Here is a 14,664-nt window from a genome sequence, read left to right as displayed (position 1 = left end):
CAATATTAAATTTTGTTTGCTTCAAGGAAGGGTCTACGGACCAAGTATTTTCAATTTCAATTCGGTTTGTTTCTCCAAAACAAGTCAAGATGGAAATGGAACCGAGATGAGTACATATGTTCATATTAGAATTTGCATTTTTCGATGAAAGGAGGGAGTAATGCGCTGATTTTGTGTTTAGGGATGATGTCATCTCTAAAAGCGCTTGCGCCAGTCCTTTTAGTCTACATAATATTGTATATGCTTATTATAATTTTAGTTCCATATACCTGGCACACAGCTTACGACAGCTCGTGAGAAGTAACGTAACACACGTTACGCAAATATCAATAAAAGTATATATTTTTAGGTGTTAGATTCTGTTTCAGAGTTTACTTTCTCTCAAATATATGTCTTGTGCTGTAGTGTACAGATTGACCTGTTTGATTAGCGTCCAAAACGTCTTTCACTAGGCGCAGAAATGCGTTTTTCAAATGGAAAATTCCTGCTGCGATGAGATGAGGCAGTTTTCTTTTTAATTTTTTTAAAACCATATCATTTTTCAAAGATATCACAAAATTTTGCCATAACGCACCACTCTGTTAAAGTCTCCCAAGCTCACGGTTCATGATGTTTAATTGGGACAAGTCTTAAAAGCTGATATAAAGTAAGGGCCAGGCTTGAACATACACACGAAGAAAAATAATTACCCTTGATAAAAAACCTCATTAGTATAAAACATCTCAATACGCGGAAAAAGTCCTACAACAACCAAGGTTGCAAATTGTGTGGTGTAGTTCGGTCCAGACAGCCTTCAACGCTGGAACATCCATTACGAAGGCGCGCCTTGCGATATCAGATGAATCAGCGTCACCCAATCCTCGCCACCAGCTGCCTTCCGACGAGAATTGCTTATGACTAAAATGGTAAGTGCCCTTTCATAATTATGAAGGGCTTGCAATCCATTTTGAAAGACCGCGGTTAATTTTACCGCAGGTCTTTTAGTGCAACTTTAATTTTTTTGCGATAAAAGTATTGAAAAATATTCTATCGGCGTAAAACGTGGACAAGCGACTTTTTTGTGACCCATCTTCTATCTGTTTTAATCGTTTTAATAAAAATTATGTTTGCAGACCATACCAAAACTCTCCTGGAAACAACTCTATAAATCACAAACATGCAGGTATCTGTAAATAATCGGCTTTATTTTAATTTAAACAAATATACATTTTATTCAATTGAAATCTTTTTGTCTTATGAATTGTACACGGTAGGATATTTGTCCAAATCTATAATTTACACGCTTTTCAGTCTTGCCTGCCAATGTCTTACGTAGGAATGCCGTGTTGAAAATTAACAAATTTTAGATTTCTCTCCACTGTCATCCGTAAAACTATCACTTATACTGAACTACGCAATTCGTTTAGTTATAAACCAAAAAAAAACATTCCAAGATGCAGACTTTTACATATTTTATAAAGAGTCCATTCTCAACGAAATAAATAATAGCAACTTTGGGCTACAGAACATCTCACAACCACGGAACAACCATAGATTTTACACTGATTTACTCTCACCACTTGCGGCCAATTTACATACATCCTCTCCTATTTTTCCTAATCATCAATCGCAGCACTGTTTATTGGGTGTAATGATTGATGCAGCTTTTGCAGATAGTCTGAGAGAAAATGGAAACGCTGGGCATAAGGCTCTTGCATTGTTCAGTGTTTCAAGGTCGAGCTAAAAAAATGGTGCAGGGATCCGCCCTGAGATGACTACTTACCCAGATCAATGAGGTAATGAAGGTCTTGACTTCTTTCTCTCTCTTATTATCTTTGCAATTTGTAAAGGTACACATATCTCCATATGCCTCTTCGTACATAGTCTGTTGACAGCAGTCAGTGCAGCACTTGTGAGTGCACGTTCCACTGGAATCGCATTTGAAGATCTTGCTTGTCGCATTTTTAATCAATTGAGCCAAATCAATATTTTTGGAATCTTGACTATCATCAACTGCAAAAGCAAATTTTCACATGGTTAATTTTGAACATAATGCGTTGGTCATATTATATTACCGAATACGCTGATTTCATCATCTTTAGATGTGTTCATCACATGGCAACGTTGTCTGGAGCTCTTGAAAGAATAATCGTATTATTTATTTCACAAACGTGATGTTATCAAGAACTTATCACCTCTTGACTCTTGTTGTATTCATAGTAGGATGCAATAATGTAAGTATAATTGGCCTGAAATAACTATAATTAACCATTTTATTTTAATAATGAAAAATTGCGCATATCTTACGTCCGTCGTGATGTTCTTATTCTCGCTGCCTAAACCTGTAAAAATAATATAATCAACTTAAACCTGAATTTTCCTTGCATAAATTTCAATAGGCGTTATTATTACTCGATGTCAGAGAGGTTCCTGTTTGGCAATCTCTTTTAGTATTTTTATTTTATTTTATTTATTTTTTAACTTGATTTATTTTAAAGAAATCAATTGCATTACAAGTTCGACTTTTTAATATACTGCATAAATATAATAGGCGATAAGCTCTTGTCAAACATTCTCACCTTGCTTCGGGGTGGTAGTGGTCACAGGGGCGATGGTGGTCTCAAGAGTGGTGGTGGTCACTGGGGCGGTGGTAGTGTTCACTGGGGCGTTGGTGCTCTCATTGCAACCTAAAATTGCATGAAAGATTCAGGCTTTTAAAATGGAATGACAAATTATATCCTAATTTTCATGAATGCTGATCGACCTTCGATATGCAGGATAAAAACAATAATAATAAAATACAGTAAACAGTTTAGTTCAAACCTAGAAACCAATGCCTGATGCTATGCAGAGAATAATTGTGGCATTGACAACCTGGAAAATGTAATTGAAATATTTAAGATGATAAAAATGCTCTCACCTTGAAGTCCCCCAGTAATAATGCTATCAGACGACAAACGCCCAAGCCCAACGCCGGCTGGAAAATTAGATTATTTAAAAGTTAATAATGTGGAAGTGAGAAGGAAATTTACACAAGCATTTTTAAATATGAAAATGGAAACTTATATATCCTATAAATAACAATAATAAACATCAATTTAAAAATGAAATGATAATATTTTCGCAGTGGTTTTCCTGCACTGAACCACGTTTCAATCCATATAGCGTTATTTTAATACCAAATATAATAAATGATTGTATAAGAAGTGCCAGTTGCACTTAAAATTTATTAAAGTACTGCTTAGTGACAGTTTCCCTTGCTTTGGATGAGGTTTTATTTTAATGTGCTTTAATAAGACACTGGCGAAAATTTCCCAAAAAAAAAAACAATTCTATTATTTACTAGAAATGTCGAAAAGGTAAAATTATCTTTCCTTGAAAAGCATGTGAATATCAACAAAGGTTAAATTAGAATGGCAAAATAAAACTATATAGTTTACTTACCTGCTAAAATTACGATGACAATACTGAAGAAGAGAAAAACTTTGAAAATAGTACATGAAGTCTGGAACTAAAAAAGTTAATGTGAAATTGTAAACCAGTATAATAACTGAAGCATCAGAGAAGTTATAATGTTGATGTAGTTAATAATATATACGTATATATGTCACTTACTTTCATCTTCTTGTAATGGAAATGCTCAGTGCGCCCTGTAATAAAAGATATTGATTTTTCATTAGTGCTTGAATGAAAAAGAACAGGTTTTGTGGAACTATATTTATAGAATAATATTTTATCTATATACTGAATAAAGAATGTTCCAAAAACCTGCATCTCATCCACTGAATTATTTTTTTCAAGCCGTTGACTCATGGAATGTATGGTCGGAAAAAGAATAAAAAATAAATTAATTACGCAAAATATCTTCAGCAATCTCTTCCCTCTCATCAATTCCGATTGCAGTGGAATGCCCATTTTCAAGCAGGGTGCTGCGTTGTCTCTCGTCGATAGTCATTGTTTCAGGAAGAAGCATTCATAAAACTGAAACATCACGGTTTGAGACTTGAGAAAATTTCATGCAAATGTTTTCAACAATTATTACATATTGCGGCGGAAAAGAGAAATGATTTTGTAGCATGCATAAATAATGTATTTTTTTAACCTCCGCTCAATTGGCTCCCAACAACACCAATGACTGGATAGCAAGGGGCCCGTGGCCGCATAAGAGCTTGGGCCCAATGTGGTCATATTTTCACCCCCCATCACCAAGGTCTTTTATCATGAAAAGCCAGAAATTTGTCTCTTATAAGAAGCTGGGAAAGTGCAAAAACTATTTGCGGCAAAAATTGTTGACGATTGTGACGCACGAGATAGTGGTAATATATTTGCGCGCATATCACTTTCATTACGTAAAATATTTCCTCATAAAAAATGCTTAGTCAGTAGAGCCAGTATAAGACGCCAAATCGTGAATATTTTCCAATTGAAATAATAAATTTGTATGCATTGCTGGCAGCGTAGAAAATGCGCATAGCTCAAAAAAACTGAAATTTCCTTCTTGCAAGAAAAAAGCTACAATCAATCCAACAAAGAAAAATTGAGTGTTTGTTGATCTCAACGTATAATTTCTACGCTGCCAAGATCAAGACGAACAGATATACTTTTAGCGTTAGCCGCTCATAATAATCGCGATATCTGAAAATGAGACGGGGTTTCTGGATTATGTTAATAGGGTAACGCTTACAAGGAAATTCCGCTTCCACAATCTTTTGTTTGTAAAAATTGGACTTAATTGTCAATTTTGAAAATTTGGTGTTATCTCATATGTACATCGTTTAAAGGACGGATCAGAAAGTTTCAACCACTGAACCTGATTCAAATCACGAAAGGTTACACAATCCCACATATTTTGATGCCTGTAAATTAAATATAATATAAAAGCGGTCATTTCTTGGTATTACAACGCATTATTTTAATAGACGCTTTAGTTAACCACCTAATTAAATGAGCAATAAAGCTCTATGACCATCTAAGAAAATTATTTTCATGTACATTTCTTAGTATGTTATTCCGAATGTTTAGGGTTTAAAATAAAGGTTACTTCCGCTGCTTTTCTCCGTGTTCCGTGGAGATGAAAGAAGCCCAAAGTGGCCGGAATGGTGGTCATCATTAAGAGACGGTGCTCTTTTTTGTTGCCGTGCGCGCTTGACCACCTTTGGGCGCGTAATATCAAACATCTGCCTCCTTCCCACACATCCCTCATGGACTCGTGCTGCGCCAAATTTTTGTTCTCTGCTGCTCAGCAAAAAATAAAACGCGCGCCCTTCGAGAAATGGGGTGCCACCTTGCGTGTGACTTGCCCAACCTAGCCGGCCGGGGGTTGCTTTCGTCTGCACAACCATGACAGGGTCGTGAAAAAGGCGGCTGTTTAGCTAAATATTTAGCAGAAAAATAAAATTAAACCAGAAGTGTTGAAAGATATTAGTAAAATTTAATCCAGTATTTCTTTCTCTGGAAAATTCAGATGGTATTAATTTTCTGAGCTGGATATTTTTTAAAGTAAAAGATTTAAATAACACAATTTTAAAGAAAATATTTATAAAAAAGTGGATGCGCCTGTTTTTCACGCCCCCACAGTAACTCAAAACAGGAATTGGCTGCTTCCAGATGCACGGTAACGGCCCCGATCCCCCAACCCCCGCTGGCTGATATTGTATTGTTGGTGGCTGAACTGGCACCGCACTTCGCTAGCTCGCCACCAGTCCTTTGATTTATGCTACCTAATTTTGCTCGTGATTTATGGCGTTCGCATACGCACCGTTTCCTTACTTGGCTGTTCGACACACCGCAATACGATTTTTTTTTTACTTTATCCTCTATCGTTCGAGAAAAAATCAAAATGAGCCGATACTACAAAGTTTGAATCAATGAGTCTGATTTTTTAACAAATACAAATTTAGTTTTTTTTAAAGAATATCTCATTTCGACATTAAAAGGGACATTTCCAGCTTTACAGATTCCACGCTGTAAGTTTTCAAAACTGAATTAAAGGCGTGTGAACTTTGAGTTGCGATGAATGCGTGAATTATGCGGCCTGAAGTTTGTTGGGCCGTCATCATCTGGTCTTCATATGCAAATGGGGGTCTTTCGCGTACTCTATATAAATAAGTAATGATGCATATTGTCGGACCACAAGCCAGGAGCCTTTTTGAAGGATTCGGAGCAACCATTTCACATTTAAAAATGAGTACTATACCAAACGAAGAAATATATAATTAATATACGGATGATTAACGTACAATATTAAATGAAGATTTCTTTTTCAGTTAACCTTTTAAGTGTTCTTCTAGCATTTAAGGAGGGAGATATTGAATTTTTTTCAGTGGCGAAAGTTGCAAAAATTATCGTCTTAAATATTGTTATATATATTAAAAAGTAACGAAGGTGGTCACCGACAGGTGGCGCGCACTTTGTGCAGGTGTGAGGAGAAAGTATAGAACAGAGTCTTAGACATAGAAAGAATACATGCCTTTCATTGATCTCCTGAGTGCAACAATTTAATAGCCATGCATACGGGTAATTAGTGCAAATTATATAGATACTAGGTAATTTAACTTTTGAGAAATATTTATTAAACTTTTGAAATAAATCAAATTATAAAATTATATTCTTGAACAGGAAAATGTTAGCGCTGAACAAAAGTTCAACAAGTTCCATGCATTTCCAAAATTGCTCACCTTAGTATGAATTTGATCTGTGAGATATTCAAATTATTGACTTTGCTTTGGCGAGCGTCAGCAGTGTCCTTACGTCTCTACGGCTGAAACGCAACTGCGACAATCTGGGAGTTGCTGCTGCTTGCGGCCTTACAAAAACTGAGACTTTAAAGTCTAACTCTTACAAGGCGGACTTTCTTAAGGAAATAGTCATGAGTCATTATGGTCGTATGGAATGTTGAAAGCCTATCTTGTTACTTATTTTGGTAAATGAATAATTATTGGCAATGGTGAATTAGCATTTCAATTTTAAAACTTAAGTTTAAATTTTCATTATTGCATTCTGTAATACGTGTTTCTTCATGTTTGTGAGTTGCATTTAATACTGCTTGAATAATAGGAGAATAAAAAGCTAAATACACAAATCCTTTTGATGTCGGAGTTCCACATGACCTTGAACTTAACCGTAAGATTCTCAATGTCAAATGCGGGACGTGGTTGACTTCCGTTCGTTCGGTTGTCACAGCCACGGAGCGCATTCCGGGCTTAAAATAGCCTTTAGAAAAGTCTAGAGGGCTGACGGACAGGGGTTGATTTCACTTATAAGAGTGCGGTGACCACGGCAGCGGTGATCAGGAATTCAGAGGCGGCTATTCAAATTGTCAGTGTCACCGAGAAGGGCTTTTCTGCGACCTGGCCGAGTGAGCGAGGATCCCGGGAATATAGAAAATTTATAAGAGCGTTTGACGGATAAAGTGGACGACGGTCTCTCTCACCCCGGTCGGCAGACAGCGTGTGTGTGTGTGTTTGACGATGCGGCCGTGCCCAGAATACCCCCGATGACCGCAATGATTCAATCAGGCGGTCGGCTTCTCGTTGCACACAAGACCGACGAGGCAAGAAAACTGCCCATTTATTCCTGTTATGAAAATAGCGACTGATCCGACCGTCTATTATATGTGACTGGCGTTGACAAAAATCTCTTGGCCCAACGTGCAATGGTGCTCCCGCTTTCTTGTGGCTGCCGCCAGCTGCGTACTAAACGCGCGCGTATCTTTTGTAAGATGAACTGCGACCCGAAATTATGTTTCTCTTCTTATGTTTTTTAGTCTGTTTCAAAATTCAAATACCTTTTTTAAATTTTAATGCATGAAGTGAATTCATATTTAATTTCTTAAAGCTGTCTCAGATAGCATAATCAGACAATCCCCATGATGAATAAACACAGATACAAAAATTGCATATTTCAATATTTGCGCTCGAAATTATTGACCAACATTTTTCCATCTCTTTCTGGTAAAGGAAACTGATTGAATGTACTGACAAATTGTGAGAATAAACAACCATATAGAAACTCTTTAAAATGCTAATTGTAAGATTTAAAGATTTGCACTTTTTATTTGTTGGTAATTTTTTTAAATTGTGTTTATTTAGGCTGACCTAATGTGAAGCAAAGTTTAGTGGTTGAGATTGCGAATAAAAATCTGAAGCACTTATTGAAAATTTAAAACAATTAACTTTAAACTTAAAAATCCAGTTTAAATGTACAGTATGGACTAATCTAAGCAAAATGTGGTTTATATGATATTTTTAAGGGACGTGTTGTATTTGAAGTTATGAGATAAATATAAATATCTTTTAAGGGCTTGTTCTGGTCTCTGCATCTTGCAAACTTCATTTGATCTAAAAGGTGGTCAAGACTCAGATTTCCACGCAATTTTAATGTTTGTGAAATTAATAAATGATTTAAAAATTTTAAAGTTGAGCTGATTTAAAAATTGAATAAATTGGCCTTCTTAATGAAGTTATACAAATCGTCAATCAGTTTCGAGAAATCATCTAAGGCCAAAGAGCTTTTACTAGCTCGATATATTCCAACCAACGGTTAAATAAAAATATAGCTGACTGTGAGTCATGTAGTAGCACGACTCTCCGTTTTCATTCTCCATTTGAAATGGACAAAGCAGCGCCATTCAGTCAGCATTCCATCGTCGCAAAACATATTGTGTTTGATATATTATATACATACATATTATATTAAACCATAAAACATACAAAATACATATAATGTAGTGCTTTCTCGCAACTCTGAGAGGTTGTCAGCTTTGTTTAAATTTAATTCGAGATTTAATTAGCAAGCAAAAAACATAATTTTCTATGTTTTGACTTTCTAGGAGAAGAAATTCCTCTTTCAACAATTCGATTTTTTGTTCCTTTACAATTTATCAAATAATTTTTACACAAATTAAATTTTGAACATCGTTTAGTCGCTATTTCTTCAAATGCCGACCCGACACACATTGATTTGGCAAATATTATTAGATTTCATCATCGCCTCTCTCTCTCTCACACACACACACACACACACACACACACTCTGACGAGGATAATTTCATTGCGCCCAACTTTTCGCGAGGGAACGACGAAAAATGTGCGTTTTCCCTGCTGTGTGTGTGCGTCGCCCCTCTGGTGTGCGCTTGGCGGCACTTTATTTTGCTTGTAAATTTTATTTCCTAATTTAAAAGCTGGCAGCTCATCCCAGCGGCCTAAGCAACAAGTTTGTCATCCTTGTCGCTCCTCTACTTTCGCCGGCACAGCACCCCTGTGTGTGTGTGTGCGCGACGGGCTGCGTCAAGTCAGAGGCGGGAGGGCGAGGGTGGTTGCCCGCGGACAACTTTCCGCCAACCGTCATTCCACCTCGCAGTTTGTAATAAACAAAATCTGCTCGTCTTCTTCATATCAAGGCTTTATGTAAATTCGCTTGGACGCGGGGACAATCAAATATTAGAGATTAATGCCGACTGTGCTACTTAAACTGGCGTTTCTGAGTGACTAATATTTTTCATTCATTTGTGAAGGAGTAGATAAGATAAATTATTTGTGCTTGGGAGTTTTTCCTCCTTAGATTAATTAACAAGACACTAAAGCAGGTAATTGTTTTTATATGCTTTAACGTTTTAGTATAGTATTTTAATCAATTTAGTTCATGAAATGTTTGCCATAATTTTTCTTGCTGTTTCTTTTGTGGAATATAAAATAATGATTAATTTTACGTCCCATTAGAGAATGATTGCCATATTTTAGCAACATTAAATTAGTTGACGTATGAATCAAATTGCGGTAGCCAACTATACGCACGATGATTCAATAATTTGACTTTCTAAAATGACATCTTAATCAGCAGCTTATTAGCTCTTAGCTTTGTGGTCGAACAAAAAGTGCGGGAACGAAATATATAACTGCATCTGGAGGCAATAGGCGATGAGTCACACGCGCGTCCTGTGGCTAACGCGCTTGGCCATATACAAAAATAATTTATGGTTAGAAGCCCAGCTTATTGTTTTCATGCTTCGCGCTCAATATAATCTCACTCAATAATTGTTTGAAAGGTGTGAAAGGCAAACACATCAAATTCTAAGATGTCTCCAGTGAATACACCATCCAATATCTTAATATTTTAAGATAAATTAATTCGTAAAAAAAATCGTTTCAGATATTCAAAGAAATTTCCCACGAGTGAAAAATTGAAGGAAAAATTATTAATTTCTTTCCTTTTGACTACAGCAGTTTCTGGCATTGAGCCCATATCTGTTGGCCTTGGGGCCTTTGTATCAAAAAAGGTTCCATTGTTGTCTTAAGTACAAATATGTCTACCTTTGTTTGTTTTTTAATTTCCCCAGGATCAGGGGCTCTGTAATTTTTATTGCCTGAACAAATACATATTACACAGCACTGGAGTCCATTATTTGTTAAAATTAGGATGGAGCCGTTACTCTTTCAAGGGCCTGATTAGCCTTATTAATTGCCAGATCGAGCCCTGAGAGAAGTAGCGGAAGCAAATTGAAGAGTTAAAAAGGCTGAATCGACTGTGCGACCTTCAATAAAAATGTGAAGCGAGCTCTGCCGTTATGTTTCCAGCGCAGATAAATGCGCGTCGTGTTTGCAAGTATATATCAAAGACGAGAGGCTTGTTTGCAAGAGAAGCATAGCCCACTTGGCTTGGCCGCACCTCAATCGCACACATTCACTGATAGATAAAACTGCGAGTTTGATTTTCTAAACCTTTTTCCTCCTCAGCAAGAAACGCAGCTTCTCACTAATAATTTGACACGTGTGTATTTGGTAAGCGTGCGAAGACGTTCAAGAGTTCAGAAAAGCCAAGAGATCACGCTATGAGTCAATAGACTTTTTTGGTCCTCTTTTTTTAGCTAGATTCTTTTCACAACCGCAATTTATGCTATTAAAAATTGGTTTCTTTTGGTATGATCCTATCCCTGGTAGCCCTGACTGACCGAGTTGGCGAAAGCTGCCACGCCAGCCCATATTAATAGTTAAGTTATCACACCTTCAATTTTTTTTTTTACTTTAATGTGACATGAGACACATAAATTAAAAACAAATGTGTCACAAGATAGATATTTAAAATCTCTAAAATGTAGAGTAGACCCTGAAGGAATATCTTAATTAATATAACACGTGAAACGGGATAAACTAAAATTAAACAGAAAAATTTTCAGCCACAGAGGGTCTGTCAAGGTTATAACAACAAGATCTGGTTTAAAGTTAAATCAAGATGATTTAAAGTGGGTGTAAACTCTTAAATAAAAAAATTCATATGCAATGGCAGCTGCAAGGAGCAACAAAAAGCACCTCTCGTTTGATCACTCTATTGCGAGAACAAAAACCATCATACACACACATATATATGTGTGCATATTAGCGAACATAACCGGAAGGCGGGGTGTGTGTATATGTTATCTGAATCTACCGGGTGCCGCGAGCGAGCAGCGGCTTCGTCCCTACGCATTCCCATCGCTGCAACATACACAAACGACACAGAGAAAATAAACAGCGACGAGAGCAATGGCAAAAAATATCGCTGCCTGGAAGCGGCGGAAAAAATTTGCAAGCGCGCGAATACACAGTAAAAACAGCGCGGCTTTTTATGATTGCCGCGCGCACAGTACACACTCGCACGCGTTTTGCCGCAAATTGTACAATAACAACAACATGCGAGTGTTTTGTCTTAAAGCGGCGCAAAAACGAGTTCCCAGGCAGGCGAATATGCTATTCGGAAGTTTATATAGATGCTTGCTTCTAATTGTGATAATGACGCCGTTCTTCAAAAAGCACCTTTCGTGTTTTGGCAAACTAATTGTAAGTGAGAGCACGCGGTGGAACAATCTGATTTTTTGATCCAGCATTCTTCACTCATTTACCGCCAAACCAGTCGGCATTTGCATTTAAAATAAAAAAAGCTCCAATTGCGAATGGAGCTATAATTTTTCTTCCATCATAGTTCTGACAGTTTTAAACGCCGAAGAGCAAAATTTACATTGTAACGAACGCGATGCGATTAAAGCCAAAATGTTGAATGATATCATGCCCTTTAGAAATCTGGAGAATTTAATTAAAGTCGCACGCAGACCAAATATCGGCTTCAAATAATAGCACAACGAGAGCGGTTAAAATTAATTTCACCTGCTCAGTCCATGCGTACGTGCGGATATGTGCGTTTCATCACATTAATGAAAATTCGCCGCGAGCCTCCGCGAGCTGTGCAGAGCAGTGTGCTGTGCATGTGTTGTTTTCCCTTTAATTTGGCAGGAGTGGCGGTCTGGCACTGCTAATTTTTGATTGCGCGCCCTTGAGCGGCAGAGAAAATCAATATTTGCTTTTAATTAACAAAAACAGGGGCCGGTCGAACGCGTGTTTATTATTGTTTAATGACTGACATAGCAATTGACCACAATCACATTAGGATTTGCATGAGATGCCTCCATCATCCTCTTTGTCTGCTGCATATGTGTGTGCTTTTCATTAAAACTGCGCTCTTTGCTTTATCAGCAGCAGCAGCAGCTATCTCGTCGAGCGACCACCGAGTTTCTACGTCATGCGAGAGAGAAGTAACTACTGACTTGAAAGTCAATTATCGCACAGATCGAAAAGCAGGAACAGCCAAATTTTGAAGCTAAGCGAGGGTCCGAGTCTTGGGTAGGCCTGGAACCAGTTCATAATTGCTATTGCTCTCAAAATGTGCGAATTCTATGAAACTTTTTCATCTCCATTCCTGTGTGCGCATTTCGCACACACGGCCGAAAGGTGAAAAATATGGAGGCTTTTGATGAGCTTCCTATGCAGCGGAAGTTATGTTATAGTTTTCTCTAAGTTTTGTGTGTAGATGCTACTGTATGTTTGCGATTCGTGTTTAAGAGGTTTGAAAATTTTGAGCTAAAAACAACATATCTTTCAAGATAGCTGCCACCGTCACATGGAATAGTGTAAACAACTATAAAGATTAGAGGTATCATATCAATACGTTATGAAAATTGCAACATAATTAAAAAAAATGCGACAAAGAAGGTTTGAGAAAGGAAAGTTTTAAATTAATTATTTTCCCGCTCTTCTGAAGCAGCAATTGTGAAGTGATTTTTAAAGAGTTTTGTGATCGTCTAAAGTAGTGCTAAGATATAATTCGAACGGGCGCATCGCGACGAACACGGTCTGTTTTGTAGCTCTTTTTCACCTTTGCATTTATGTATATTGACTTAGATGAAAATAAACAAATATAATAAATATAATTTCAGGCCCATTTATTGTGAAAAAGTCTTAGTAGATATTGAAGTGAAAATGAGTAAGTTTAAAATGATGCTTTAGTTATCTACTGCTTCTGCCTGGGGGGCATTTTCATAAACAGGAAATTTTTAACTATATTATAGGATAATTATCAAGCTTTTGGGAATCACGCTATAACAAACGCAACTAGTTTAGATTGTTAGACAACATGAAAAGATGACTACTTATTCCCACTTTGAAGAAAAGTCTACCTTTTCTCCCGTTAGTCCAGGCAAGATCAGACAGGGTCTCTATACGTAACCTTCGTCATTTTTGGTTTGGTTTTTTGAACCTCTGCTCAGCACATCCCGTGGACTATGAGCTAACCGGTTCCGAATCTTGAAAAATAGATCTAGATAAAATAGTTCATCCCGCGTCAGCCTATTCAATTTTTGATTGCAAAAATGCGTGGAAATCGGAAATTAAAATAAGTTTTTTTGCCCTTTTTATCCTTGTCCGAGGACCGGGAAGGGCGCGCACTGCACTGGCACGAATGCTGAAACCGGGGTCCCAATAACACCGCGAACGGATTGAATGGGCGCACCAGGCCGCACAGGGACCCAGCCCACTCAAGGGCCACTTGCCTCCGCACCGAGGACTGCATTGAAACGCTAGACATTCGTCCCGTGAAGCCAAATCACGCATGCAGCCAAATGTTTCAATAAAATTGTTAACACACGTTCTTGCACAAAGTCTACTAACAAAGTCTAATAATAAATATATTATTTTAATCTACTTCGCCGCCAGCCTTTCAATTACAAGGTCATAAATAGTGTATTCCCCGAATTAATTGGCCAACTGAACGTCTGTAAAATCACAACTGACAAATGGTAATATTATTACTCACCTGGAACGACACGCATGTTATTGCAGAGTTAGAATACATGAATGTATATCTCTGAAATACTATGGAGTACAGCAGCCCGATAGTGCCGATGCTCTTGAGAGGCGTAGTTTAAAAAATTTGCGAGCGTGCGAATATTTAAGAAAGTTAACTTTGCGGTTGATCTCTCGCACCATCTGGTGGCAACATAACCCACTCTTTTTGAGTTACATAACAAATTCGAATACTAAAAGATAAATTATATATATTTGCATATTCTTGAGAGGTATATGAATGATAAGACTTAATCCTATATAATTGATAGGGCATTATCATTGATACTTCCCATCAGAGCGAGAAGCAGTGTGAGTGAGCAGAAAGCCCATAAACTCAATTACAAAATATTTGCTATTATATTTATTATTATTGCAAAAATCTCTGTGGCGGTAGAGCCTTTTCCCAGTATCCTTAAAATTAAAAATACATTTTTCCTTCCATTCCATTTCGCGGTTGTTTGCAAATGATAAGATTTTTTTATTTCTAGCAAATTTCGCAGTTTTTTCATTTTTTTCCTGCTGAGTAAGAAGAAGA

The 14,664-nt window shown here is 37.2% G+C and overlaps 1 protein-coding gene across 4 annotated transcripts; it reads right to left on the bottom strand.

Annotated features, from left to right (window-relative positions):
* Positions 1-1,163: 1,163 nt before the first annotated feature.
* Positions 1,164-14,237, bottom strand: LOC135935554 (uncharacterized). Of its 4 annotated transcripts, none has more exons than XM_065477981.1 (10): positions 14,098-14,237; positions 3,835-3,960; positions 3,595-3,629; positions 3,424-3,490; positions 2,900-2,956; positions 2,559-2,666; positions 2,287-2,321; positions 2,175-2,237; positions 2,055-2,115; positions 1,164-1,992 (listed from the first exon to the last, which is right to left on the bottom strand). In XM_065477981.1, exons 2-10 carry the CDS (start codon positions 3,950-3,952, stop codon positions 1,709-1,711), a joined length of 828 nt encoding a protein of 275 aa, XP_065334053.1. In that variant the 5' UTR covers positions 3,953-3,960; positions 14,098-14,237; the 3' UTR covers positions 1,164-1,708. The 4 variants fall into 4 exon arrangements, with proteins under 4 accessions (XP_065334053.1, XP_065334052.1, XP_065334055.1 ...); XM_065477980.1 differs by lacking the exon at positions 14,098-14,237 and adding an exon at positions 6,657-6,803; XM_065477983.1 differs by lacking the exon at positions 14,098-14,237 and adding an exon at positions 6,657-6,803 and having other exon boundaries at positions 2,175-2,228.
* Positions 14,238-14,664: the final 427 nt, after the last annotated feature.

Source organism: Cloeon dipterum, chromosome 2 (genome assembly GCF_949628265.1).
Source record: "Cloeon dipterum chromosome 2, ieCloDipt1.1, whole genome shotgun sequence".
Classification (NCBI taxonomy): Eukaryota; Metazoa; Arthropoda; class Insecta; order Ephemeroptera; family Baetidae; genus Cloeon; species Cloeon dipterum.
The sequence above is the reverse complement of the archived record's forward strand: the minus strand, read 5'-3'. Positions and strand labels throughout refer to the sequence as shown.